Below are 23,670 nucleotides of genomic sequence, written 5' to 3'. Positions count from 1 at the left end.
CAACTATCTTTTTTCTTTTTTTCTTTATTTTTTTTTTTTTTTTTTATTTTAAACAAAAAAAGATAATAATTTAGCATAAATGACAGATTCTACAAATGAGTTTTTAAGAGATATCGAAAAAGATACTACAGATGAATTGACCAATGTCGTTGATAGTGAGGTGACTGTAATAAAAAAAGTAATTTCGACAGAAATCGTAGTAGAATCATCTGTACCCACTTCCAGCATTGAGAATCAACTTGAAGAGCCATTAAATAAAGAGCAACAAGATGTGTTATATACTGAAGTGAATGATGAGATAAACAAAGACTTGTCAGAAAATGAAGTGGCACTTGATAAAGATAACATGGCAACCGCTAGTGAAACTGAAGCTGGAAAGCAAACAGAGATTGATCAAGATAGTTTGGGTAATTTGGATCGTGATATAGAAAAAATGCAAGAGGATATGGATATGATTTTGCAGCAAGAAAAAGAATTATTTCTCTCTCTTGATAATGATGTGAATGCTATAGATATGGCTGAAGAAGATGAAACCGATCAAGGTTTTGAAACAGCCAAAGAAACGCAATCAGAAGAAGTGAATAATCACACTAGCGTAAAAAAGGATACAGATATTAAAGAGGCTGAAAAAGAAAAAGAAAGTCAAGATGTGGAAGATTTAGAAATGATTGAAACTACAGAAATAGTTGAAACAACGGAAATAGTTGAAGAAATGAATAAATCAGATAAATTTGAAAAGACTGAGGAGAGTGGATTGGATGAACAAGTTGAAAATCCTAAAGAAACTAAAGTTGATGAAAGTTTAGAAAGTGAAACAAATGAAGTTGAAGAATCTATAGAACATGTAAAAGAACCTAAAAAAGGCCAAGTAGCTGAAGACGGTGAAGAGTCTGATGAAGAAGCGGTCAATGTCATTGAAGCTATCTCTAGAAAAGAGAATCAACACCAAAATACTACAAAAAATCAAACCATGTCAGATATAGATTCTAGTGATTCTGATAAAGCTGAACAACCTAAAAAGACGGCAAAGACAGGTAAACAACTTGAACTACCCAAGGAATCAGGAAATACTAGAAAATCTCGAAAGACAAAAGAAAAAAAGAAACGTGTTATTGAAGAAGAAGAAGAAGAAGAAGAAGAAGAGAGTGATGTAGAAGAAGAATATGAAGTCGAAAAGATTGAAGGCCATCGAATTTACAAGGTAAAAAAATAAATAAATAAAAATAGTATGTTTAATATCAGGAAAATTGTTAATCTATTTTTATCAAAAGGGTAAAGTTGTAAAATATGAAATCAAATGGAAGGGCTATCCTTCATCAGAGAATACAATGGAGAGTGCAACTACTATTCACACGTAAGTCAATTACTTATAAATCACCTTGAATAATGAATACTAACAAAAATACAAAGTGATGTACCCGAGTTATGTATCGCTTACTGGGATAATTTGCCCCACATTGAAAGACCATCTAATGTGCCTACAGAAACAGAACTGGATAGTATAGAAGAAGAGCAGAAAAAGGAAAACATGAAACCTTCCCTCAATAATAAAAAGAGACCATTAACGAATAAAATAACAGAAAGTTCTCCAGAGCAATCTTCACGAAAGAAACAAAAACAAATAGAAAAAACAATGGATAAAAAGTCTGAAGATTCTGCTAAAATGGTGGAGACTTATTTAAAACATGTACCAAAATACATGATTGAACTTGGATATGTATTTCCTAATTCTTGGCCAAATAGTAAGACTAAATGGAATAGTGATTTAAAAAGAATTTGTGTCCAAGCATCACCTATTGAACCAAAGACGATGCTTTGTTATATTGAATGGTAAACAGATAATTTTTTTATTTTATTTTTTTTGGATGTGGCTTAACATATTAAATATTTCAGGAATAATGGTGAAAAGACGATTCATTCAATGTCAGAGATACATGAAAAGATCCCTGAAACGGTAAGCATTGAAAAAAAAATTATTAGCTTTAAAAGAAAGAAAGCAGTAAAAGAGCTCACAATTGAATCTATTTTTAGTTGATTCAATATTATGAAGAAAGATTATTATTTGTTTAATCAAAAGAAGAATATAATATGTTATTTTATGTTTTCTATTCCCCGCTCTTCTCTTTTCCATAAATAGTAATTTTTTTTGTCTCTTTTTTGTCTTTTTTTTTTTTTTTTTTTTTTTTCTTTTTCTCTTCTCTTTTTCTTTTTTTAGCCCCTTATATATTTTTGGAACTAAAAGGTCGAATTATTGCATTTTATTGTTTCTCCTTTTCTCTCTCTTTCTTTTCTTTATTTATTAGTTTATTTTATTCATGTGGAATATTTCACACTTTGTAAGTGTTCTCTTATCTGATGATAACCTCTTCTTCTATAATATATACACATTATTCATAATTTAGTTTGGAGATTCAAAATGGACACGTGCCATTTTTTTAACAATACTTTTACAAGCAATATTAGCCATCTTATTTGAAGCTATTATATTTCAAAACCATGCAAATCAAATCAATATTATTAATGAAGAACGTTTAAATCAAAAAGCGTTTGGACAGGCACTCTTCACTGCTTATTCAAATGCACGTTCATTATTAGTTTATTTTGCTCTTTTTATTATAGCCCAATTATTTACAGTCGTTTTAATATTAGATGCGGTAATAATATTAATTAAAAAAAAAATAAAAAAAAAAAAATAAAAAAAAAAAAAAGTTTAATATTACATATTTATTCATGTTATTCGTTCGTTTATAAATGATAAAATTAGATATATCAAAAAAATACAATCCAATTAATTGCGCTGGTCGTATTTGAATTGGGTATGAGTGCTTATACAATTATTCAATATCATCAATCTTCAACTTTGTTCAGTAATACAGAGGATCCTAGTGTTAGTCTTGTTATCGCCTTTTTGGGTGACACCTATCATGCTTCTCGTTGGGCGGAGATTACACAGATTTGTGTGATGCTCATCTCGTCCATTCTTTTTACATTTTTAGCTTATAAACTATATCTTGAATTTGGCTGGCAAATATATAAAAAAATTGGAGCAGATCTAACAATGAGAGGTATTATTGTGATAAATAAGAATCAAATCTCTCTTTCTCTTTTTAACAAAAAAAGTATTATTATTTATGAATAGATCGTTATAAAATGTATCAAATCTTTATGATGCTTTTGAAGTTTGATTTCTTTTTCTTTTTGGGATTTTCAATTCAATATTTAGTTTTATTGATTGTTGCATGGTTACCAGAAGCAATTGATGCACAAGCTAGATCCAATATAATTAAAGAATTAATAGAACACATTATACTCAGTTGCTTAGTATCCATTGCTATGTTGGTTTTTGCTTTTTTCGGGGTAAAGGAGTATATATGTATATAATAGATGATTCTTATGACTAACAATTTTATAATAGCTACGTCGAGAATTGAAATTACATATGTATTTATTTATTGTATTTTCAATGGCAAGTATGGCTTATTTTATTTATATGCTTGTTACTATATCTCGAAATCCAGAAAGATTCATAGGATCTAGAATTTTTTTAACTTTCTTTTGTAAGTATATCCCTACGTTATTAACAATAATCATAATAATAATAATAATATTCCTATTCCTATTTATTAGTATGTGTTGATATGGTTCTTATTTTGGTAATCTTCTATATTAAAAAAAAGGGGGGGAATCATTCTTATTTATTTGATTTATTTTGATTATTCTAGGCTTCAGTACCCTCTGCTATTATATGTTTAAGGAATTTCAATCATGGATTAATTAATCATAGTATGTATATGATATTTACAAAAAAAAAAAAAAGGAGAAGAAGAAGAAGAAGGAAACTAATGGTTTCTTTTGTTTATAGTATCACATGCTACATCTCTTACTACTTCCTCTAATCATCCTATGCATACTACATCTGCAAATGGAGTAGAAAAATATACAAATAATCAAGAAAGATGGTCTATAGAATAGTTTTTTTTTTTTTTTTTTTTTTTGTACATTAAAAAACAAGTGCATACAAATATAAGCCACCTCTCCCTTACTTTTACCCTCCCCCCCCTCCTCTTCTCTCCCCTCTTTTTATAATACAACATCACCGGTAAGTTGCTATAGTAATAAAATATGGGATCTAGTTTTTATTAAAGTCGTTTTCCAGCAATAGTACAAAAGAAGGCCATGATAATGAAAGTGATTAATAAAATAATACCAAGTACATGTAAAGATCTTTTTCGTAATATATTTTTAGCTTTAGGTTCTATGATTTGATTAAAATGAAAAGGAATAGTTTCACTAATAAAAATAAGAAAGTTTTTTTTTTAAAAAAAAAAAAAAAATCTAGCATCTATGTTATGTATGTATGTATGTATGTTTATACCTTGTATTAAAGATAAGGACCCAAATAGGGTCAATACCTATCATTGAAGTTATTATACAAAACACACCAGAAATAATAGGTAAAATACCCTTATAAAAATAAAAGATAAGGTTAAACCCTTCCCAAAAAAAAAAAAAAAAAAAAAAAAGTCAATTTCTAATTCACTTTTACCCATAATCTCTTTTGCCAAGGTTGAATATCTAAAAATATAAATGAAAATTCAAAAGAAAATCCTATACATAAACAAAAGAGACCAGAGAAAAGTCTTGCCACTTGTTGAGGTAAAGTCAAGTTCATCCATAATTTATAACGTAAAAATAAAGGAAAAGTAGAAGCAAGTAATTGATAAACATAGTCTTTAGCTTGGTCATAAATGATGGGATCCTCTGGGGATAGTTGATGAAAATGAAGTCTAATCGCTTCCTTTATAGAATAAGGTAATTGTTCAATTTCTTTCTCTGCATTTGGAACGATATAACGAAGATAGATGCCCTCAAGGGTCTCTATCATCTCCCTTTGTGTAGGTGGTGGTGGTCGAGGCTTCTTGCTTATGAATACAGGACGACATGAATCTGATAAAAGTAGTAGAGTTGTCAAGAGATGATCGTTTGAGTTCTGTTGTAATAATGAGGGTGCTGTAGTTAATAATAAAGCGGATTCCATCTCTTTCCTTGATGAACTCTTTATATATCTTTTATATAACAAATTGGCTTGTGTTACATCTAACCAAAAATCCAAAAGAATCTCAAGCCCTAGTCGATCTTTTAATACGATATAAAAATTATAAAGACATACAGGAGGTTGACTTTTCCTATGTAATACATCATCTAAAGTAAGTAATAACACTGGACTATTTTCTTCTTTCATAAGTATTCGTATTATCAATAACAGATCCAAGACAAATAGAAAAAGAGAAAGAGAAGCATTTTTTTTAAAAAAAATAAGTAAATTAAAGTCAACAAAATGAAATTAATAGGAGGAAAATGAAGCTACAAAAGGAGATCATTTCTTTCCTTTTATTATTTTTATTTTCTCCTTTTATAATAATATTATTTCACTTTTTTTTTTTGACGAGCGGAGTAGTAAATTTTGTAGTTAGCATAGGCCCTAATTGTATTGTTATTATTTTATTTTATTTTTTTTTTGTACCTTTTTTTTTATTTTCATTATTATGACAAAGAAAGAAATAAAATTCATATAATATTAATGAGTAACTACAATACATTTAATAATTCAACAGAAAGGTATCCTGGAATCACTCCACCTGATCCATTACAAAGATATGGCTCTGCTCATCTTGACCAAGACATTTTTGGCATCTCGGTTTCTCGTTTAAATATTGTTCAGCAATTAGGTATATAACAAAGAGTTATCCCTTCTAGCTTTATAGTTAATAACTAATGTTGTTGGAATAGAATTTGCAAGAAAAGTGCTTTGCATTACAACAAGTCAATTATTAATTTTAGCTTTTACCATGTTTTTTATTGTTAAAGTCTGTCCCTTATTTGAATGGCTTAAGAATAGGTAAAAGAAAAAAAAAACAAAAAGAGTGAATAAATGAATGAATGACATGGATGAATTAGATTCAATGGATTTTCAATTAATCTCTTTATTATAATAGTACTTGGACTTGGTGGATTCCTGTAGCACCTACATTTTTATTTAGTTTAATCATTATTTGGCAACTTTGGAATCAATATTTTCAACTAACGAAGGCAGTTAGGACGACTTTATTATGTTTGTATACATTAACTATGTCACTTGTTATAGCTAATATAGGTACAAAATGACCAAAAACGGTAAAGATGAAGCATGCACATCGTAAATTATCAACTCAACCTATTATTTTGTTTTTAATTATAAAAAGTTTCAAAAGCAGTGTATGAAGAAGGTATTTCTGTTATTATCATGACCATTTTTGGATTATCATGCTGCATTTTATACACCTTTCAAAAAAGGTATTCATTTTCAGGTGTATTTCCTTTGTAAGTGATTATTATTACTATTATGACTATTACTAACAACAATAGGGATATAGTGTGTGTAGTCTAGGTGCCCTCTGTTTATGTTCTTTAGGGCTAAGATATAGTTATGAAATGGATCCTATCGAAATTTTGTTTCCTATAACAATAGCTAGTTTAATATGTATTTACATCATTTTAGAACTATATTTTATTATGCAAAATGTGACATCAGATGACTTTATGTTGGCTAACGTTTGTTTCTTTGTTGATGTTCTTTACCCAATCTATTTTATACATCACGTATGTGAATTAACAGACAATTTTGATAATGTATTTCCAGATATTTTATACCCAGGAAATTAAATAAATGTATCACAAAATAATATTATTACATGTTGTTGTAAATAAAATAAAGAGAATCAATTTTTTTTTATTATCATTTAAAGAAGACGACTTCAAACGTATATGTATATAAAAAAAAAGGACACTTTACGACATACATGTAAATATGTTAAAGAGTTTATATAAAGAAGGAAAAGAGAATGAGTGAGTGAGTAAGTGAGTGAGTGAGTAAGTGAGTGAGTGAGTAAGTGAGTGAGTGAAAGAAGAGGCCCCTCCTTCTCTCTCTCTCTCTCTCTCTGCTTCCCGTACCTTTTTTTTTTTTGTTTTTTTTTTGTTTTTTGTGTGTTTTAATTTGTATGTATTCATTCTTGGTAACTCTTCCTTTTTTTTTGTTTTTGATAGAGTAGAGCTTATTATATATAATTATAAAAGTAGTGTTTACCAGTCCTTCTTGATATCAAAGGACCAAGTCCATTCCATATGCGTAACACCATCATCATCAACAAATTTACTCTACAAAATAATATGAATAAGATACATGTTTATAACTCTACCACTTTATAGAAGAAATACCTTTGCTTCATAGTGATCTCGAACAAAGAATCCAGAAGGAGCTTCTTCCATTTGGAATTTCTTTTCATAAGGTTCAGCAGATGGACCATAACTGCCAATCATTTCTTCAGTCTTATCGACTATGTCAATAAAGTTAATTTCGTGACACGATAAAAAAAAATAGATGTGTATTACCTCTGACACCCTTTCTCTTAACAACTTGTAAATATTTTAAACCAGAAACAACATCATGTTGAACTCTATCACAAATTGAATTAGAGAATAAAATAAACATAATCATTTTTCTTCTTTTTTTTTTTTACCTGAACTTGACTTTCATACGATATTCAACACCTTCCTTAATAGTAAAAGGCGTGTTCTTTGCTTGCTGAACAGCAGCTATTACAGAGAATGAAAAAAAAAATTTTTTTTTGAAGGTCAGTTTCTTTTTTGTTATAATTTTGGAAAGAAAACACAAGTAAAGAAACTTACAGGGAGTAGATAAATCAACTCTAACATCTGGACGACCTTCAACTTCAAGAGCAATATATTCAACAACAACCTATTAAACCAAGGATTAAGTATTTTATCGAATAGAAAAAAAAAAAAAAAAAAAAAAGTCTTCTTGTTTTCCGCCCATCCGCCCATCCGTCCGTCCGTCCGTCCGCCCACTCATTCTTCCCTTTCTTTCTATATACACAAATATATTTTTTTTTATACTTACTCGACGAGGATCATCCACAGGACCAGCTAAAATGCATTTTCCAAAAAAAAAAAAAAGGTGAACACGTTTAACACATATTTATATAATGGACAAACTAACAAAAATTACATTGAATAGCAGCTTTATTTAAACCAAGAGACTCCTTCCACTTGTTTAAAGACTCGTCTTGAGCATCCAACTTTTGGTATTCTTGAAGACTTTTCTTTTCTCCTGGCTTATAACCAGTAGTTTGAGTAGGCAAAAGGTCATCTTTTTCGTTATGGTCAGTCATTGTAATATTTATAAAATGATAATAATAATAATAATAATAATAAAAGAAGAAGAAGAGGAAGGAAAAGAAAGAAAAAAGGAAAAGAAAAGAAAAGAAAAAATAAAAAAAAAAAGGAAAAATAAAAACAAAAATAAAAATTAAATTACATTACATATATGAATATTGGATAATGACTGTTGTGGTGTCTTCTATTATAATAATAAAGTAACAGTATATGAACTTCGTAGTACTGTAATTTCCTATTTTATTTTTAGAAGCTTATCCCGATAATAAACGGACTTCTTCTTATCCAATCAAAATTAGATACAAATATGAAGTTCCTGCAAAAAAACAAAAAAGGGCGTTCTTGTTGAAGCCTTTTTCTTCTTATTGTTATTATCATTTTGATTTCCCTGAAAGAGAGTTGGAGTTTTTTTTTTATCAAGAGGAGGTCCTCATATAGAGTAGACTTTCTTTTGCTTGTAATCAGATAAGTAGCAAGTATCGTGTTAATTAAGCTTTAATAGTAATAGGAAAAAAAAAAAAAATAAAGTGCATGAATAAAAATATTCACTAATAATAATTATAAATTTCCATAAAAAGTATATTTATTTGAAACATCATATATTAAATAGTATATTTGAATAAAAGCTAGAGTTATCGGCCCTTTTTTTTTTCTTTTTCTTTTTTTTTTTTTTTCATAGTACTAACGCATAAGACAAAGAATATCTTGCATGCAGATAAATTATACATGTATATTCTTTAAAGGATAATCAGTATCCTTGTTATAAAGAAAGGAATTGAAAAAAATAATAATAATAATAAACTGTTTAGTGTCAGTTCATGTTGTTATGATTCAACAAAAGAAGAAAGACAAGATGGAATGATAAAAAGTAAATAAATCAACAAGCCTTGATATTTTGTCAGAGCTGGTCTATGCAATATAGATCCATAGATAGCGTTATTGTCTGTAACTAGTACAAAATAGAGACATTATAACATCAAATAGAATGAAATAAATCAAGTGTTTATTTCTTTGCTTTAAGGACAATTGATCTCTTTCTCTGCTAGTGATTTTATCCAAACATAGTTAAAGTTTTATTATTTTTTTTATTAGGTAAACTGTAGTAGTAGGTTGAAACATTTCCTAACTTGAAGATCCGTCCATCTAGGGGGGGGGGAGCGCGATCCTTACAATGAGATAATAATATTGTTTCAGCAGTAATATCAAAACAATAGAGAATAAAAAAACAAGGATGCCCTATCCATTGACGGTCATTCAGTTTTTTTTTTTTTTTCTTAATATAAAAATAAATGAAATCTTGGGTTTATGTCCTTTACGTCACTTGTGATACAGTTTCTCTTTCTTTTTTATAAAAGAATATATTTACACATGTAACCTTCCAAAAACATATAAATATGTATATATTTTAATAATTGTGTGTGTGTACATGAGTAAAAAAAAAAAAAAGTAATAATAATAATAATAATAATAATAATAATAATAATAATAATAATTAAACTTATATATTAGAATAAGTAGTAGCTATAATAATAATGTTATGTAATGTATGTATGTCATTGTAGATGTAAGTGAGAGAGGGAAGGTAGAGGACAGCTATTATAGAATGCACTACTTCATTAGAAAGCAACTACAGTCAATTTACCTAATCTAGCAGCTTCTTCAAATGCCTCTGCATTTAATTCTGTTAAATAATCACCCGATTTATATTGAAGTTGAGCATCAAACCCAAGTCTATCGAAAATCTTGGTTTTCAAAAATTCCACAGTATTTGGTATGGGCACTTTGATAGCAAAGATTTCATCCTTGTATATAATCTTAACTTTCACAGTCGTTGTTGTTGTGATTGGAATGGGTGTGGTGGTGGTGGTGGGAGACGATAGATTATGATTGTTTCTTGCAGTAGTAGTTGTCATATTATTATTATTACTATTATCATTAGATGTTACACCGTAATAACCACTTATAATCGATCTTCCAATCCCAGGATCAATATCAGTTTCAATATCACCTTCATGAATACCAAATAATTGACTTTGAACCCAAGTACTTTCTGATAAATATTTTGGTAATTTTAAGAGATCCTCACAATATTTGGATAAATCTCTTGCTCGTTCCGCTTAAAGATGTATTAAGAACTGTGATATAATATATATGTATATATTTATATGTATGTATGTATGTATGTATATATGTATACTTTACCTGTTATCTCGTTATCGACTGTATTTAATGGACCAGGCATGTAAGGTAAGATTCGAGGTTTATCTAGTTTTCCTGCTTCAGAAGGAAATTCTTGTAAAAAATTAATTTGAAAATCATAAAAGTCTATGTATGTAAAATAAATAAATAAATTCTTGAATAGTGTTTATTTAGGATGAAGAGGATGGAATTATACCTTCATAAAGTCGATAAAGGACTCTATACTTTCCATTTGCTAATTTTCCAAAAACAATAAACCAATATTGATTACCTTCCAAGATATAAGAGTCTACATACGCTGAAATAACAATCGATTGATCCCGTATTTCTTCTTCTTTTAACGAAAAATAATCATCAATGATAGAATGATCACTCATTGCCATATCTTCCATTGGCCTTTCAAATCGACCTAAAGAAATACTAGATGCTTCATAACCTTGTGTTTGCTTTTTCCATTCTTGGATATTAGGAAATAGAGGAGAAGGATGAAGAGTGGTGGTGGTGGTAGCGGTAGTAGTAGTAGTAGTCGTCTTTTGTAAAATATCAGTTGTAACAGTACGTCCTGTAGTAGCATCTCGTATATCGACAAAGGAGACAGGAATCAATCCTGGTCCACCTAAACGACCAATAGGTTTTGCAACAAACCATTCAGTATTGGATTGTGCAATGATAATAATCGCTTCTCCTGCTTTTGCATCTAATTCATCTGGTCTTTCTGCTTGAAAATCATAAAGAACAATACCATAAAGTGGCTGGAGTTTCTTTTGTCCTAAAGAAAAAGAAAAAAAAAGGGGGGGAGGGAGAGAGAGGAGGACATGTTTGTATACAAAATATACTTGACAAAAAAAAAAAAAAAAGAAAAAGAAAAAGAAAAAAAAATACCTTCATTTTGATCCTTTCTTCGTGGAGTAGAGGTAGTTGCCATGGTTCTTTCATGTTTCTCTAATACCTGAAAATAATGTACGGGAACTATTCCACGTGAATTTGTGATCGGATTAAAGGCTTCATAATAATTCGGATCATTTTCACGTCCAGTTACTAAAAAAAAATCCCCTCGGGTAAATGAGAGTTCATATGGATTCTGTGCATGGTAATCATATAATGACTTTATGACTTTTTTTGGTGAGGCAATCGTTGTTTGAGCAATAGGTGTCGATATTTGATTTTTTACAACTGAGAGTCGAGCTGATCGTAAACTTCGTGGTGGTTTGGCTTTTTCTTTATGTAAAAACATATAACTTGAATTTAGTTTATTAAGATAAAGACCGAAATAAAAGGAGGTATAAAGAAGAAGAAAGAATATAATTGAAAAGAAAGAAGAAGAAGAAAAAAAAGGAAGAGAGAAAGGATATAATACAATAAGTCTTGAAAAAAAAAAAAAAAAAAAAAAAAAAAAAAAAAAAAAAAACTCCTCTTTCCTTAGTGTAACCAAAGTTAATATTGTTTATTTTATTTGGAAACTAATTTTAATTCAGCAGCAACCCTTCTTCTGAACTTTGATTAACAATTACTCTTGATTCAGAAGATGGAATAAATATGAGAATTAACTCTGTCTCTCTCTCTCTCTTTTTACATAATAATACTTTATTAAATAAGTCTGAGTAATAGAAAAGAAGATGAATGTAATCAAATCAAGTATTACACTAATATATAATTTATTCTTTAACTTTATCTATGTTGATGCATCTTGGTTATTCTAACTAAAGTAGTTGATCCTACTTGTATAGGTATTTAGATATTATTAAAAACTAGACGCTATTTAGAAAACAACAAGCATAAACTACGTATTCTCACTTATTTATGTAGTTAATTTAATACATAAAAAGGATCAACAAAGCATATATGTATATTTCACTAGTTATTACAGTTATAGAATTAATATCACAACGATATTTGATAATCTGATTTCTCTTGTTAATTCAGTCTTGGAAAGGAGAAAAATTAGTATTAACAAATAGATAGTAAGAAATCACTCTTTGTTAATATAGAGAAGGTGTCTTTTCATGATTCATAAAATCAGTCATTCCATTCTCACTTCACAAAGCTACTTAAAAAGGGATTTTTACTTATAATACTCTCTCTTTCTTTATTTTTGACCATTCTGTACACAAGTTGCTCTACTTTTCGCCTGAATTATTATGTTCTTGAGTAATAAAGTAATGATTTTTTATGTATCATTTGCTCATGTTTATTCAACAATAACGTTTGGTAACTTTTTTTTTTTTTTAAAATTCAGATACAGTGACCCTGAATTTTTTTTTTTTGGGTTTTTTTTTTTTTTGAAAAATCACATTATTAATATAGTGGTTTTAGAGAAAAAAAAACTTTTATAATTAAGCAACAGTGAAGGAATCAATAACGTATTTATATTGAATGAATTATTTTTTTCTTTCATAAAATGTGAACTTTTATATCAATAAATAATAAAATTAGATAACGAACTGTTACTGCATAAATTCCCTGACAACTGCTGATTTTTCTTTTTTTAGTTAACAATAAGATAAGCTTTGAAAGTATCAAAACTCAAAATTGTAAAAAGATACGATTTACCGAACAAAGTAAATAATATGAATATAGAAGAAATAGCTTTAGTCATAAAGTCTCTAAAAGCTCTTTTTTTTTTCCTTTCTCTCTAGGAACTTTTTAAACACTTTATTGTGAGTGCTTTATTTGAATATCATCTATTTATTCTTCCAAATCTTTTAACAATGAGAGTTGTGTTGCATTAATCCAATTTTTCTCTATATGTTAATGTTGCTTGAGTTTGGAAAGTATATTATTAATTATTTAATTAATTTTCTGTCTGTCTTTTTTTTTTTCTTTTTGATCTGGAATTCAAGAATATTAGAATCACGTGAGAACTGATTTGATATCAATATGAGTCCTCGTTCATTCTATTGAGTATGAACACATGGTTCAAGAGATAGATTGTATTTAAAATACAACTCCGTTATTACTGTATGAGTAAAAGTTGTTCTATTATCAAAGCCTTTTTTCTTTTCTTTTTATTTTATTTTATTTGTTTATTTGTCTATTTGTTTGTTTGTTTATTTGTTTATTTGTTTTTTTAGCTCACGTCACAATTTGGTTCGTCATATGTGTATCCTATTTCAGACTAAGAAAACCTGTAACAGGATTGAAAGAAATCAACCATTTTTTTTGAATCCCCGGTATAAGCATTAATACGGTAAAATAAAATAATGATTATAATTTTTTTTTTTTTTTTTTTTTTTTTTTTTTTTTTTTTTTTTTTTTTTTTTTTTTCGTTAAGAATTAGATTGTATTATGTTTACAATAGCTAAAAATACTGAAGAGGCTGGTTCCTCGTTAGTACAAGATGAAACAGCAAAAAGACATAGTCGATCATTTGATCTTGAAAATGCTTCAAGGATCCCACCCAAGAGACATCAGAGATCAGCATCAGAAAGTGATGGACTTGAATTAAAGATGGTAGCAGAACAGCAAAAGATGATGTCAACAACATCTGTCTTTTCTTCATATAAAAAAAGATTGAGTCAACATACTATATTGGGGTTACCAGAGATACGTTCACACATATCTAAATCAAAAGCTTCTATAGGTTCAGCCTTTGCAAGTCTTTATCCATCTTCATTTAATCATAATATAAAGAGATTCAGTACACCCATTAATAATTCTGGTAATTGATATAAATTCATGTTTCATTATAAATATAAACATTTGGTTTTTGTCCTTTCCCTATTTTTTTTAATTAGGTGCTGCTTTATCTATGCATCCATTAAACAGTCAAACAAGTATCAAGGAAGAAGATGAAGATGATGACCAAGTTCCAACTTATCTGCTGGATCAGATAGGAGAATCAAAGTAAATACATCTATTTATTATATATATCACTTTAAATCATAATCTCGTATGTATTTCTATTTATGTAGGCGTTCATTACCTTCCAGTTTACAACATGAAATCAATCAATTTGCTATCGATGGATTTGCAAAAAAATATTTTGCAACACATAAAAGGGGATTATTTAGAAGAGCTGTACCGATAAAAGAATTATTATGTTGGACAAAGGATTCAATTAAACAACCCTTATTATTAGCATCGTCAGACAAAGATGCCTTGAAATGTTTCAAAATTTTACAAGTCTTGATGAATGATAGACCAAGACCTCGTCATTTTAATTTTATCGAGTCTTTACAATCTATTTTAAGTTGTGGCATCACAAAAGGGCACTTGCGTGATGAGATTTATGTTCAAATCTGCAGGCAGTTGAATAAGAACCCTAAAATGTAAAGAAAGAAAGAAAGAAAGAAAGAAAGAAATCATGATAGAAAGACGGGATTAACATCTTTTTTTTTATATATATATGTATATCCATAGTGAAAATGCTAGAAAAGGCTGGGAAATACTTTGTGTTATTAGTATCACATTTCCTCCTTCAAAGAATTTAGAATCTTATCTTCATCATTTTGTTCAGCAATATCATCAAGATAAGAATCAAGACATTCATATCTTAAGTCAATATGTAACTAGAAGACTAAATCGTATTTGTACTAAAGGTGCAAGAGGAAAAATACTTTCAGCAGCAGAAATAGAAAGAGCCATGGTACGAAATATAGATAAAATGAGTCTACATGTAAATCTCATTATTATTATTATTATTAGGAAGCTCCTTTTAAACCTTCAGTCTTTGGTGAGTCTTTAGAATCTATTATGGTACTTGAAAGGAAAAATCAGTCGACACTTAAAATACCCAAAATTGTTACCTTCTTAACGCATGCTGTGCATCACTTAAATGGGAAAACGACTGAAGGTATCTTTCGTGTACCAGGAGATGCAGATGCAGTAACTAAATTGGTAATACTTAGTCTATGAATGAATAAGCCATACAGTCATTCATTCCAGTTCATTTCATTTTTTTTTAGCGTATTCGTATTGAAAATAATCATTATGATTCAACTGGTATTGAAGATCCAAATGTACCTGCATCTCTTTTAAAATATTGGTTACGTGATCTTGCAGATCCTTTAGTTCCCAGTGAATTTTATGATGCATGTATTAAGCATGCTAATGATAAAGTAAAGGCGATTGAAATAATTAATTTGTTACCTGATATAAATCGACGTATTGCACTTTATATGATTCGCTTTCTTCAAGTAAAATATATATGTCTATAGAATGATGAATCATTAAATACTAACTTTAATATATGTATAGGATTTTACAGATCCAACAGCTATAGAGCATACATTAATGAATATAGTCAATTTAGCTATGGTATTTGCTCCAAGTTTTCTAAGATGTCCTTCTGCAGACTTGAAAACTATCTTTGAAAATTCTAAATACGAACAAGACTTTTTAAAGACCTTGATCACTTTTTTAACTGTTGATCCAGATGACTGTGTTTATAGCGATGAAAAAGTATTCGGTAAAATAAAGGATTCATCTTAATACAAAAGGAAAGAAAGTGTGTTACTCATGGAAGATATTATATATTACATAATATTAACGATTCATATTTTTACTTCATGTACACACACACACACACACATATGTATAGAAGCTTGTAATGAAATAAAGGTTGTGAGCTTTTTATAGTATTTTCTCGTTGGACAAGCTAATGTTTTTCACATTATTTGTAGTAGTAGTAGTACCACTTTTAAAGAATAATTTCTTTTTTCTCTCTCTTTTCTTTTTCTTTAAAAATAAATATACATTATTTAACAAAACTCCTTTCCTTTTTCTTTTCATTCCTTTCCCAACTATGAAGCTATTATCTTTTATCTTTCTATTTTCGTCACTCATTTCATTTACTAGAGCACAACAACAGAATTCAACTACTACAACAATAAATCAAATATTTGATAAAAATCATGATTATTACAGTTTTAAAACTTCTGTTCATGAAGGTGATACTTATTTATAATAAAGAAAAAAAAAAAAGAGGGGAGGATCCTCTTTCATTTTACATATAATTTATCTATCTATTTAGATGCCTTAAATGGATTTACAATTGAATATAAAAATTATTATAAAATTGTGACAAATAAAATGACTTCCAAGACTTATTGTTTGGTAGGATTTAACCAAGATCGACCTGAAGAATGCTCAATAGAAACAACCATTCAAATACCTATAAAAACGTTTAGTATAGATTCTGATTCATATCAAGTTGTACCTTTTATTGAAGTAAAGTAAACTAATTATATGAAATAACACAAAAAAAAAAAAAAAAAAAAAAAAAAAAAAAAAAAAAAAAACTATTCAGAGATTTTAATTGTATTCTATATATTTATATTCAAAGTTACTGGGACTTCAAAATAATGTGACAAAGACTGCAACCGTTAATATGACTTCGCCTTGTATTCAAGATACACATATTATTTCACCTGATATTACTTTTTCATCTATTCACTCTGGTGCAATGTTTGTTAGTTTCTCTGCAAATCAAAATAACCTGACACCTCTTCAGGTAAATATAAAAGAATGATGATGATAATAATCAAACAAGAGACCTAAATAATTGTTTACATGTCTGTGTATCATTCTTATTCTTATTTTTTTTTTTTTTTCAAAATTAGAAAGCATCTTGGATACTTTATCTTGGTGCATTTTTTGATTTGGAACTCAAGGCATTTTCTATTTATAGCCAAATCTCAAATAATTATGAATGTCATAAACACAACTTGATAAATATGAAAACCTCTTCCCGTAAAGGAGTCTCCTGGACAACCTATTCACCTTCTAACAAACTTTATACTGTTCATAGTGACCTTTATTATTTTCAATTGACTCAAGATGCAGGTAAAATATATGTATATATAAAAATATGATTTCGTTACATCAAGAACTAATACACATATGTATACATATATATATATATTAAGGTGGCCATCTGGAGGCTACAAATGTCGCTCAAGGAGACACTTTTCAAACAGATATAACAATAGATCAATTAGCTTTAGTGAATGCTTTGCATGGAGCAGAATATATTATTGATACTAGTTCTATAGAGATCGACTATTCTACATGGTTAAATGGCAATGCACTTTATTTTACTAAAAACGATAGTATTCAATCTCGTATCAGACAAGTCCCTGCCATTGTCAATCATAAAGTTTATTCTATGAATGGGCTTGTCAGTAAGAATCATATTTCAGGTAATATGATAATAATAAAAGAAAAGAGAAAAAGGGATAGAGTCTAACCTACCTATTTTTTTTTTCATCACATACATACACACACACATACACATACACATACACATACACATACACATACATCCCCTTTTTTTTTTCTGGATAGATTGGACACAAAGAGCCGCTGCACGTCCTGATCTTGTTTTACTTGAATTAATCAAGCTTTTGAATCCTGATTTTAATATTGCTTCTAATCATTTGTTCCCTATATGGTTAACAGCTTTTAATACACTCAATGAAACACGTCGAACGATGACGGTGGATATCTATGGTGGATGTCAGGATATCGCCTCTAATGCATTTGCACAATCTCAATGTACGTTGAGCTCAAATAGTACCTTTATTCAAGATCATTTATCCAAAGGAGAGAAAGCAGGTATCTCTCTCGGTACAATTCTCTGTTTTATTTTCATTCTCTTGGCTGCTTTTTGGTTCTTCAGAAGATATCGTCGAAACAGACATAGACATCAATTTTACAAAATGAATGAACTTTAAACCTTCATAAATGATCTTTTTACTGCTAATAATAAATTTATTTGAAAATCCATTTTTTTTTTTAAAAAAAAAGAAAAGAAAAAAAAACAAGTGTATATTAATTCTATCTATATTCTACATGATTAAAATTAAAACGGTATGGTAATAATGATAAAAGAAGATTGAGGATAGGTTATGAGGAGTACAAATGTATGTATGTATGTATGTATGAGTGAGTGAGCGAGTGAGTGTATATATAAATATTTATACATATATGAATGTATGTACGTATGTAGGGATGTATGTATAAAGAGTTAGGAGGTAAATGGTATTTTTCTTTTGATAATATGTACATCTTTTTTTTTTGTTCTTTTTCAAAAAAAAAAAAAAAAAAAAAAGAGAAAAAGGAAAGAATAGGATATGTTTACAAACATATTCTTGTATACAATAGAAATAATTACATAATATTTAACAAGCAGCAGTTGCTGTATTATCCAAGGAAATTCTTCTATTATCATTTTTCCACCAATTCGTGTCATTTGTGGTTGAATTCGTGTTACTATTATTATTATCCAATTGTTTTATTGTTGATTTAAAAATAGATTTTGTAGAAGATCGTAATTCTCGCTTTAGAGTACAAAATGAAGAGGTGTGTGACAATAATGGAATCCCATTCTTTGGTATATTTTTGATATGTGTTGAATCATCGTTATTTGCTAATAGTAAAGTTTGTTCAAATTCTCTTAATTGAAACAATAATCCTAAATTAGGACTAATAGGAGGTGCTAATGCTTTAACATGGTTATAGGCTTCTTGAAGAGGTAAATGAAGTGTCTTCATGACGTATGCAATAATGACAGTTGCAGAACGTGCTACACCACATTGACAATGAACAAGAATCGTTTGTTCTGCAGCTCTTGCACGATCAATGATATCAATTGCCTTTGCTAATTCTACAACCAGATTGTCTTGATTATGTTGCCATGGTAACTTTTGATAAGTAAGCGTGTTTGAAAAAGAAAATGGATTTTCTTTATTGATATGATGGTCCATAGATTCATAAGGATTATTTACTTCAGCAGCAACATTCAAGATAGATTGTACGCGTAACTCTTTCAAAAGATTCAAATCCAATGAATTCATTTCAGATCCCAAGTAAAGATAAGGCATGATTTTTGCAGGACCTGAAAGATATGCATTGACATCATCTTTACGTTGCTTTTCTATAAACACATGTTTTGTTTCCGTAATCATGTTGTTGGTAGTTTCTGAAGAAAGACAAAGCGATAAATTCTTATTATTTCTTCTTCTACGACTTGCTAATGTACTTGAAGTTGAACTTATAGGTGAAAGTGATGCTAATCTGTTATTATTCATAATACTACTAATAATAAAAAAAAAAAATAAAAATAAAAAAAAAGATAAAAAAAAAGTATATATAATTATTATTAAAAAAAAAAAAAGAATTATTAAGTTTGAGAAATCATTTTTATATCATTATTATTTATTTAATTATTAAAATGCCGGTTCAAAACGGAGGGAAAGTTTTTCATTAATTAGTTTTTATCCAATCAAAATTGAATATGTTAATTAAAATATATATTTCTTTGTTTATATAAGCTCCTAATATGTATATCATCATGTCCCCCCTTTGTATATTTGTATAAGAAGAAGTGTAGAAGAGATTATTTTTAGATTATTGTTGTCAGTTTGACTATTATTATTATTATAATACAAGGGAGAAGAAAACAAAATAAAAGAAAAAAAATTCCCTTTTTTAATAGTCACTACTATTAAAGTTCATTTAATAACAAGAAAAGAATTAATCTTAATTAAATTATTAATACAACAACGACAACAACAATAATAATAATAATAATAGTAATAATAATAATAATAATAATAACAACAACAACAACAACTACTACTACTACTACTATTGCTATTACTACCACTGCCACTATCGCTACCACTACCACTACTATAATTACTATTACTATGACTATTACTATGACTACTACCACTACTACTATGACTACTATTACTACCACGGGTTCATTTCTTTGTCTAATTTTTTTTTTAAAAAAAATTGGTCCAACGATTTAATTAAAAGTAGCTAAAATTGGTGGCTATGAATTAATATTAATATTTATAATAATAAGATTCCTTCCTCTCAAGGAATTGGTCATATGTCACAAAACAAAATATGTTAGTAATACTGCCACAGTGAAAATATGTCTGAGTTCATTATTTATTTAATCAAGTTGCTTCCCTGAAATTTGCTAGTATTTTTTAAGATGATAAAAGAGTCATCTATCTATTTTAAAAGAGGGGAAACAGCATACACCGAGTTAGAAAAGAGTTTAGATGTTCTTCTTTATTCTTAGTTCCATTGTTATGACATAAGTTTTTATCCAGCTGAAAGGAACCATTAGTTTCATTGTAACACGTTTATTTTATTGTAGAAAGAAAAGAATGCTCGATAGACCGTGTCTAGCCCACATTTTGTTTGAGATAAAAAAAATAGTTTCTTGTTTGAATGTCTTTATTAAGAAAATCGTATATTAATTAATGCACCTTAATTCAGTTTGTTGCTAGGATATACCTACATTTCCTTTATTTATTTCTTACTTTAACTTCCATTAACAAAGATATGAATATTTTTATTAATAGAATTTTTTTTTTTCTTTCTTTGATGACCGTGGTAGTTTTTGTAATAGATCTTAGTTATTCTAAAATTATAAAAATTCGTCAAACAAGACCTATAAATAATATATTGGTCAAGCCTAGTATTGAGAATAACAAATTGCAAACTTACAATCTTCTTCTATTTTCCTTTGATCAGATATGAAGTATAATTCCTTAGTTTGATAATCTTATCTTTTTAATACATATCTTTAAATATAAATATATTTATGAAAACTAGAAAAAATCTTATCATCTTTATGATTGTTCAAGTATTCTTTGTTACTCCCTTTGAAAATCAATTCGACAGATGTAGCACAGCAATAAAGATATAATTGAAACACATTTTCTCTTTTTTATTATAGGAGATTAATTAAAGATTGCTGTTAAAATTGCCTCCTTTTTTTTTTTTTTTTTCTAAATGGCATGGTGGCTTTAACCAAAAACCTAAACCTTTAATAATAAACTATATTATCGTGCTTTTATCCCCACCCTTTTTTTTATCTTTTTTTTTTTTAGGAGAGGCACATGTCTTGATAAATATGACAGACTACTTCCGACCATTCATATTGATAAACCTTTATTACATGCTTTAAAGAGGAGAAAAAAAAAGGATAAAAAATATCAGGAGTATATTATTTAGCCCTTACTTTTGATATATAATTTCATAATGAGATCGTATGTAAGAATAACTCAAGAAGGGGATAATACTGGCAATCTTTTTTTTTTTTTTTTTTTTTTTTTTTTAATTTGAACAAGTTGTTTAAATATTGTTAAAGATTAGGGATCATATAAGGATTTTCAAAAAGTAGTTGTTTTCTATTAAAGTGAATTGTCTTTTTTTTTCACGGAGAAATATATACTGTTTGATAATATCAGTTCTAAGCTCGTATATTTGCAAAAATAAGATCAATCATATATATAATCATCTATAGAACTTATAAAAGTTACTGCAAAAAAAAATATGTTCCTGAAAAAAAATATACATATAAATAAATAAACAGATAAAAAGTCGCATCGATAGGCGAATTACCAAGACAAAAAATCGTTAACTTTTCATAAAATATGTCCCCAAAGAAAATGAAAGCGAATTGAAAAAAAAATGCATTTAAATAGATGTAATTGAATTCGATATGACAAAGAGATAAGGCTATGTACGATACTATTTTTATGTATACTTTGTCAAATTCAAGTAGCATACTTTTGATAATTGCCAAGGGAAAAAGACGCGATTGAATGATATTCTGTCACCACGTTACTTTGATGTATTCATTAAAAGAAAAAGTTGACCTGAAAAAGATTTTTTTCTCTTATAATGAATACAAGATGCAAAACATATATGATGTGATAATTTGTTAAAGAAGTCTATCCTATCACTTCTAGTTAGTTTTTACCCTCTTTGATTATCAAAATTGATTTCCCTTCATTTAACCCCAGATGAATAGTATCTAATGAAGAAATAACATTGCACACTTCATCTAATAATGCTAAATATTACTTGGTCGTGACTAATACCTTTTGAATTCCTCTTCTCTGATCTCAGATAGTCTTGTATAAATACTCATCATTTAAAATCATAAATAAAAATGATTGTTTATTAGAACTATTGCTCTAGTCTTATTAATTTTGTTAGTCTTTCACTACTATTTTTTTTTCCTTATAATTATATACTCCTTTAGAATCTGATATCTTAATAGAGATATTATAAGCGATATTTGGGTCACATTGTGTTCGTTTATGTTATCTGCTTTTCGTAAGATATATTTAGAGAAAAAATCGTTAGTAAATCAACACAGTATAGAGAATTCCAACTACTCAGCAATTGGAAATATTGGTGATACTAATAAGATGATTACATTTATCATATCCACTTAAGCAGACTCTAAGGCCTTATCTTTATTTGATTTTGTAGCTAAAGATAATAGCATTATTATGTTTGACAGCTATGACAAATCCACAATTGGATATCGGCCGACTCCGATTTGAAGATACTCTTTCCCATTATCACGACTCATCAAAGTTAATTCTCAAGCATGTTACTATCTACTTCTAAGAACCGAAAGAAACACAGATTAAAGTCTTTGAAGAACAAAACTACTATCAGATCTTACTTTATTGCTAGTTTATATTTAAAAAAAAAAAAAAAAAAAAAAAAAAAAAAAAAAAAAAACTTGATTTAGTCATCTTTCTTCGACCATCCACTTTGTCAAATTAGGTTAAATTCATCATGTGAAAAAATAAGATATGGGCATCCTGCTATTTAAAGTACACTTAGTACAACCCCGCTTTAGACACTAAAGCTTTTCAACAATAGTATTCCATTCAAATTGTAAAATATGTATATAAATATATGCAAATTGAAGTTTAAACTCGAATTCTTTTTGAAATATCCTATTATACAACTAACCAACGAAACCTTATTCAGGATTGATTCAGGTACGATAAACAATCCTCATGTTGGCAAAGCAAAGTCAAAAAATAATAATAATAGATACCTGTCCATGGTACCGCTTATAATTATATCTTATTATATATTTCATCATCTTTTATTATCTTTATTTATATATTCTTGTATCTCTTTTCTTCCCCTCCCAAAAAAAGGAAATACATGTCTAGGCAGAAAAATATGAAAAAAAAGGGGAAAATAAAGCATAGCTCTGAAATTCTCTATCATGTTATTTGACTTTGTTTCGCCAATATAAGGATTTGTGCAAAGCTTTATTATTATTATTCCGGGAATGTACAACTAATTTATGAAAAAACATAATATTTTAAATGTTTATTCTATAAGACTATAAGCAAAAAGTTACTTTCTGCAACTTGTTTAATTTTCAGTATCCTTATTTGTAGATAATAATTAATTTATGAACAATCCTTTCTTCATTTGAATTGAAAGAAAAGA

General features: G+C 28.2%; 7 protein-coding genes across 7 annotated transcripts; 4 read left to right on the top strand and 3 right to left on the bottom strand.

Moving 5' to 3' along the window:
- The first annotated feature begins 15 nt into the window (after nt 1-15).
- BX663DRAFT_521580 (uncharacterized protein) lies at nt 16-2,173 on the top strand. Its single transcript, XM_051529255.1, has 5 exons — nt 16-1,201; nt 1,272-1,354; nt 1,411-1,830; nt 1,894-1,954; nt 2,032-2,173. The coding sequence occupies exons 1-5, from the start codon at nt 80-82 to the stop codon at nt 2,068-2,070; spliced, it is 1,725 nt and encodes a 574-aa protein (XP_051379371.1). The 5' UTR covers nt 16-79; the 3' UTR covers nt 2,071-2,173.
- A 40-nt stretch (nt 2,174-2,213) lies between these two features.
- BX663DRAFT_478629 (uncharacterized protein) lies at nt 2,214-3,995 on the top strand. The gene is made up of 8 exons (XM_051524307.1): nt 2,214-2,336; nt 2,403-2,654; nt 2,765-3,065; nt 3,140-3,357; nt 3,416-3,557; nt 3,628-3,653; nt 3,723-3,783; nt 3,863-3,995. Exons 1-8 carry the CDS (start codon nt 2,316-2,318, stop codon nt 3,970-3,972), a joined length of 1,131 nt encoding a protein of 376 aa, XP_051379370.1. The 5' UTR covers nt 2,214-2,315; the 3' UTR covers nt 3,973-3,995.
- Nucleotides 3,973-5,475, bottom strand: BX663DRAFT_521573 (uncharacterized protein). Its single transcript, XM_051529254.1, has 3 exons — nt 4,547-5,475; nt 4,376-4,464; nt 3,973-4,290 (listed from the first exon to the last, which is right to left on the bottom strand). The coding sequence occupies exons 1-3, from the start codon at nt 5,240-5,242 to the stop codon at nt 4,140-4,142; spliced, it is 936 nt and encodes a 311-aa protein (XP_051379369.1). The 5' UTR covers nt 5,243-5,475; the 3' UTR covers nt 3,973-4,139.
- Nucleotides 5,476-5,520: 45 nt separating this feature from the next.
- Nucleotides 5,521-6,705, top strand: BX663DRAFT_478624 (uncharacterized protein; the record flags this gene model as incomplete). The annotated part of the gene is made up of 5 exons (XM_051524306.1): nt 5,521-5,729; nt 5,791-5,899; nt 5,997-6,154; nt 6,243-6,360; nt 6,414-6,705. Exons 1-5 carry the CDS (start codon nt 5,582-5,584, stop codon nt 6,700-6,702), a joined length of 822 nt encoding a protein of 273 aa, XP_051379368.1. The 5' UTR covers nt 5,521-5,581.
- Nucleotides 6,706-7,119: 414 nt separating this feature from the next.
- Nucleotides 7,120-11,665, bottom strand: BX663DRAFT_532872 (uncharacterized protein; the record flags this gene model as incomplete). Its single annotated transcript, XM_051530487.1, has 10 exons — nt 7,120-7,194; nt 7,255-7,373; nt 7,429-7,491; nt 7,726-7,795; nt 7,958-7,983; nt 8,066-8,206; nt 9,875-10,348; nt 10,435-10,557; nt 10,628-11,200; nt 11,314-11,665. 10 exons carry the CDS (start codon nt 11,663-11,665, stop codon nt 7,120-7,122), a joined length of 2,016 nt encoding a protein of 671 aa, XP_051379367.1.
- Nucleotides 11,666-14,322: 2,657 nt separating this feature from the next.
- Nucleotides 14,323-17,617, top strand: BX663DRAFT_441361 (uncharacterized protein; the record flags this gene model as incomplete). The annotated part of the gene is made up of 10 exons (XM_051523449.1): nt 14,323-14,699; nt 14,929-15,016; nt 15,076-15,277; nt 15,382-15,566; nt 15,628-15,831; nt 16,241-16,319; nt 16,403-16,599; nt 16,715-16,840; nt 16,992-17,214; nt 17,298-17,617. The coding sequence occupies 10 exons, from the start codon at nt 14,323-14,325 to the stop codon at nt 17,615-17,617; spliced, it is 2,001 nt and encodes a 666-aa protein (XP_051379366.1).
- An 873-nt stretch (nt 17,618-18,490) lies between these two features.
- On the bottom strand, nt 18,491-19,486 carry BX663DRAFT_521549 (protein-tyrosine phosphatase-like protein). Its single transcript, XM_051529253.1, has one exon. It carries the CDS (start codon nt 19,458-19,460, stop codon nt 18,552-18,554), a length of 909 nt encoding a protein of 302 aa, XP_051379365.1. The 5' UTR covers nt 19,461-19,486; the 3' UTR covers nt 18,491-18,551.
- Between the last annotated feature and the right edge of the window lie 4,184 nt (nt 19,487-23,670).

This window comes from Cokeromyces recurvatus (assembly GCF_025118155.1).
Source record: "Cokeromyces recurvatus strain NRRL 2243 chromosome Unknown BX663scaffold_31, whole genome shotgun sequence".
NCBI lineage: Eukaryota > Fungi > Mucoromycota > Mucoromycetes > Mucorales > Mucoraceae > Cokeromyces > Cokeromyces recurvatus.
Note: the sequence above shows the minus strand (reverse complement) of the source record. Positions and strands in the feature narration are given on the sequence as shown.